Source organism: Metopolophium dirhodum, chromosome 4 (assembly GCF_019925205.1).
Source record: "Metopolophium dirhodum isolate CAU chromosome 4, ASM1992520v1, whole genome shotgun sequence".
NCBI classification, from domain to species: Eukaryota; Metazoa; Arthropoda; class Insecta; order Hemiptera; family Aphididae; genus Metopolophium; species Metopolophium dirhodum.
This window is the reverse complement of record NC_083563.1, coordinates 3,234,853-3,240,810: the sequence shown is the minus strand read 5'-3', so window position 1 is coordinate 3,240,810 and position 5,958 is coordinate 3,234,853. Positions and strand designations below refer to the sequence as shown.

At 29.7% G+C, this 5,958-nt stretch overlaps 1 protein-coding gene across 1 annotated transcript; it reads right to left on the bottom strand.

Moving 5' to 3' along the window:
• Positions 1-1,714, bottom strand: LOC132942733 (52 kDa repressor of the inhibitor of the protein kinase-like). The gene is made up of 6 exons (XM_061011363.1): positions 1,350-1,714; positions 1,131-1,272; positions 897-1,055; positions 628-823; positions 215-546; positions 1-114 (listed from the first exon to the last, which is right to left on the bottom strand). The coding sequence occupies exons 2-6, from the start codon at positions 1,167-1,169 to the stop codon at positions 1-3; spliced, it is 840 nt and encodes a 279-aa protein (XP_060867346.1). The 5' UTR covers positions 1,170-1,272; positions 1,350-1,714.
• Positions 1,715-5,958: the final 4,244 nt, after the last annotated feature.

Sequence of the window (5,958 nt, the reverse complement as noted above, 5' to 3'; positions counted from 1 at the left end):
TTATAAAATAAAATCCAATATCCTAGGTTTTTTGGCTAACTCGTTTATTATCTCCTCTGTGTCAATGTGTACGTTTTTGTGGACAGCCAACATAGTTAATCCATTCAATCGATCCTGTTTAATAACAAATAAGGATTATTAATTAATTATTATGAAAATGTAATGACAATCGTTTTATGACAATGAATAAAAAGTTAATGATTTTTAGTCTTACTTCAGACATGGTATTTCTTAAATATGTTTTTATTCTTTTTAGGGATGAAAACATCCGCTCAGGTGTTGTAGTGGATACAGACAATGTACATAAAATTTTGATTAATATAAATATATTAGGAAATAGATTAGCATCACATTCAATAAGCGCTTGAAGAGCTGATTTTGATACAGTATAAGATGATCTGCTTAGTTTGTGCCTCCACAACTTTAGCTCAACCAGTAAAATATCTAAGTTTTCCACATCTGGTTGGTAAAATTCAACCAATTTCTTAAATGAAGTTTCTTCAACTTCAGTCAAAATTACATTGGAAGAAAATAAACTCTCAAACCCTAAAAATGTAAAACAATTTCAAATACACTAATAAATAATATTTGTTAATATTACTATATAATATTATATTATTAAACTACCTTTGAAAATGTCTGAGTGTGCCAAAAATCTATTTTCCAATTCAGTTATGAAATAATCAACATATGGTATAAAAACAGTTATTTTGTAGTAAGTTTCCGCATCCATTTTTTGATCAGACAATGGATTTGCTCGATTTGTTTGTCTTTTATTTAACCGTTTGACTGTCAACTCAATATCCATTTTAACAGCCATTGCCTATTTTTTTTTTTTAAATGTTTATATAAATAACTAGTATATACTTAACATATATTTGTGTAATTTTTTTAACCTTTGCTTGTAGGAATATTTTGTTGAACTCGTTATCATATTCGCTTCTCATAGATTTCAATTCTGAAACAATGTCTTTTGTCAGGTCAACTGCTTCCTTTAAATCAATCCTTTCTTTTTGTAATTGCTTACATAAAGGAAGACCAAATGAAAACAACAGCTAAATACATAAGAAATTACATTTTTACCTATAGATACTTGTTTTAATTTCAATATTTATAAAAAAAAAAAATACCTTAACAACATAGACTGACACTATAAACTCAGAATCCATAGCTTTAAGTAGTAAATTTGCATCTGTAGTAAATTGAATTTCTTTGTATGAATAAACCTACATCATTTTTGTGATATTGCTGTATGTTCAAGGGTTCTTCAATCTTTTATATAAATACACATAAGGCAATAAGCTATAAGCATATTATAAAATGTATAATAAATTAATAACTAAACTTACATGAATTGGAACTTGAGATGGGAGACCACGACCATCACTATCCTCAATTGAAGTTAACTCAGTGGATTCAATTAAATAGAACAAATTGATATAATTATAACTTATATAAATAATATTACTAAAAGTTAATTTTTAAATGTAACACTGATCTTACCTCATCTTCGTTTACTTCGTCAGCTTTTGATTTTTTTACAAAAAAAGAAAGAATAGTATTCTTTCTTTTGTTAATCTCATGCTCATTAGTGATATTCATACTAAAATACTAAATGTGTAGGCGTGTAGCATCACTGCACCAGTTATGGAAATATAAATTTTAACATAAACAGTCACAGAGGCGTCAACAATTAGAAAACTATGTAAAACTATTAACTATAATATTACGTGTGTAGTAAAAGACGTCGTCACTCGTCACATCAAACAACGGTCGTTTTGCGTCAGTGGTTATCAGTTTATCATCACAATTATTACGTATCGAAAAAACCACAGATGTCTATAAATAGAAATTTGTATTTGTAGGAAAAACACTTGGTTAATCTATGGTGTTGCGTTTCACGTACTATGATTGTATGAATCATGAACTAAGATAGATTATCTTAGTTCATGGTATGAATGTATCATGAATGATAATATGATAGGCGAAATATATAATTTGAGAGCCAAGATAAGGACATGGTGGATTAAATCCGTAATTATAATATATTATATTATATTATTATAATATATATTTTATATGTCAATACATTAAACATTTAAAAAAAAAAAGGCTCTGGGGGGGGGATCTATCCCCATCATCACCCCCCATAACTACGCCACTGTAGGTAGGTAGGTAGGTAGGTACCTATATTAAATATTTTATGATATCTCCTGAATAATATGGTGAATATACGAATATTTACATTCGGATAGTCTTATGGCACAGACAAATAAATTACTACGACGTGTTGATAATCTTTAGTGTAAGACATAGGTAAGTAATATTATAATTTATAACATTCGGTTTATTAGAATATTCTATAGCGATAAATATTTCAGTACCCCCAGTGCTCGAAGTGTGGGGGGGATGGAGGGATGGCATCCCTCTACTTTTTTGTTAGATGAAGAATAGAAGAATGTTATGATGATATCAGGAAATCTGAATTGTAAGGCATCCCTAGCTTCACTTATCTTGAGCCATTTCGACCATTGAGTACCCTATATCGTGTGTGCGTGTGCAGCAGGAACCAATGATATAGGTATATAGTAGGTACAGTGGCGTACTATCCAGCATTTTTTTCGTGGGGAGGGGTTAAATATTAATTTTTGATAAATTTTATTAATGAAAATGTTGTTATTATTTAACAATTTTCGGGGGTACTGGATAATCCACTGGGTAGGTATATACCTAATATATAATCATAGTTATCGGCGTGTAGACTTTGCTGGAAACGGGGGCAGAGGCTTGGTACCTAACATACCTAATCCTTACTAATTTTTATTGCGTTTTTAATTTTAAAATACTCATAATTCGCTTTAAAATCAAAATATAATAGACCACATATGCGGGTGAGGCGTCATCTTAAGCTTAACACAAAAAAATAATAAAATTCTAAATATATATTATATACCTACCTATGATACCTATGAGTTTGAAAAACAACAAGATTTTATTGTCATATGTAATATCTACATATTGTTGACCTGTAAATTTACCTGATTGCAGGTAATTAACTAATAAATATATTAAATAATAATTATTAATTTCGTTCTCGGCAGTATATTTGGAGAAAATGTTTGACTAGGAATTTTGCAAACTAGTTACTATAGAGTATAGACACTAAAGTAAGTTGGTATAGTCGGTATCTACTGGCTACTGTAAATTTGATGTATTCACTGTATACCTTATGGCTTTATGCTAAAATTTTAAAAAGCCGAAATTATATTTATTTATCATAACATATTATTATTATTTAATGATTCATAGAAAAATAATTTGTTTTTATAAAAATATGCTTGTACGTGCTTCTAATATCCAAATATCCAAAGGTACACCATCTTAATGATAATTGAAATAATATCTTATATTATTATTATAATATTAAACTAAAAATTATAAGCTATTTTGGTTATCGTCATATTATTACATTTCAACGAACAAATTGTAAACACGGACTTCTTTGATATTATATAAAGTTATAATACATTTATATCCGTGGATTCATATTATACTGACGTAATATAATATCCATCATAATAATATATTATATTCTATGGCAATTGTCAAAATCGTTGCAGATGGCAGAGTGGATTGACGGTTTGAAAATTTTAATAGGCAAAACGGACACAAACAAAAAACATATTATTTTGTTCCGTACGGTTTTATTTGTAATAAATTACAATATTTTCAGTTCAGTTCAGTATCGTATACCCACGTCGACGGCGCGGAAGTGCGGAACCGGGAACACACACACGTTACGGATTTCGCCGATTGAGCCGATGTTTAAAGTAAATTTGTTTTCATTTGCGGCTTAAATTTACCTTTTAGACTTAAAATAAATATTCGATGCCACGAACACCGTATAATGTTATGCTATCCAAGTGTCGTAGACGCATATTTTATTAGCGAGCGTGAAACGCATAAAATACCGCGCGAAATCGAATAATGTAGGTACCAATGCGTCGTCGTCGTAGAATTATATTAATATTAATACATAGGTACAGCAGGTAGCAGGTATACCAGGTATAACCTACAGTTAGGTACTTGAAATAGACATACGGTTTGGACGGTCGGGTGCTCGAACCATCATTCCGAAACTATCGTTTGACGACGCCATAATATATGGTCCTCGTGAGTTTTCGTCTTTATATCATTATAGATCCGCTGCGGCGTCGCCGTTGGTCGAGACTGGACGTCGGAGCATTTCGAGAACGTGACTTCCATTATATAATATTATTAATTATTATTATACATATCATGTGGGTGCGTAACACAGTATATGGCGAAAGCGGTGCCACATTTCGAGCAAATGTTGCTGCTTAGGCCATTTTAAATATGTGGCAGAAAACAATTTCAAGTTGTACATTACTTGTATACCTAAACTTAGAGTCTTAACACATTAGATCAATTAAAATAAACAATAAGACATTACACGGAAAAAATAGGTATTTAAGAAATTATATGAACACACATTTTAGATATTTAGCTTAAGTTGTAAGATACGACAATAATTAGGTAAATGAATAAGAAACGTGAAAATTCCCATTTCGAATATATATGGGCAGCTAGTTAAATATATATAGGTAATAGGTCCTATATACGCATGAGTAAGATCATTGTGTATTTGTGTGATAGTTTTAATTGTTCTAGGAATGATAATATTGTCGATTTTATATTTTGTATCTATTTTGTGGTTAGGTGGTGCTTTCGTTAAAATATTTTTGATTATGAAGACAACGGTTGTTTAAAAGAGAAGTATTTTTATTATTAATACATTGACTTCAATAAAAAATAACTTATCATTACGAAATAAATAATTTTCATTCAAAATAATAATAATAATAACATTATTTTGCACTACTATAAAACAAATAGGTTACCTAGTTGTATTATGTAGGTAGGTACTACTGTACTAGCCCAAGCGGACCTTTTCCGTTTATTCACTACCACCACTTTTCTTAGTTTTTCCGTTGATTCACAATCGTTATACTCGGTCGCTGCGCTGCGCTCGGACAAAAAAATCGAAAATATCCCTCGACTTGCTATGCAACACCACCTTAAGTTGGTTACAGGGTAACCGCCGTATACCACTCATAATAACGACCTTAATTTTATAACGACTTTTCAATTTAAATAGTGGTATACGTTAAAACGTTAAAGTGTATAACACGTATAATACGTATTAAAATGATAATTAATAATGGACAATGGTCAATGGTTAGGTAACTATTATTACAGATAAAACCGATAACAACTTATAACTTACAACTTCTGATTTTTAACCGCCTAAAAGTTACCAAAAGGTACCTTCTTAGTATAAACACAAAATAAATTAAAACTGTTAATTTTGTTACTTGTTAATAATTATTGTTTTTGTAAATTACACAATACTAAGGCCTGGGATTTCAATGCCCTAAATAAATGCTTTTATGCACTAAAAATTTTGAATAACACACTAAAAAAAATCTGGAAAAACAATAATTTCCATCATACCCTATTATTTTTTATATAGGTAGGTTTAGATTATATATTTATTTACCTGTATCTATATAATTATAGTTTGTTCAATTTATATGAAAAACCATGTAAAAGCAAGCATGTAAAAATATTTAAATACAGTTTCAAATTCTAATTCTGGATTTAAAAACTTTAAAAATCCTTCAAAAATCCTAAAATGCTCTAAAAAAAATGACTGTCAAATTAAAAAATTTGGATAAGTGGATGTCGCTCTGCTGTACAGTAGGTTACAAGTGGGTCACTGTAATGGATGGTGTTAAATTTGAATTCAATGAGATAATATCATTGTATAAGAAAAACGATTCTGAGCGAAAACGGTCAGTCAGCCTATGATATTACCAAGTATATTTGATGGTATTATTGTGAATAAAGTAATTTATATATTATAACTTATTTACG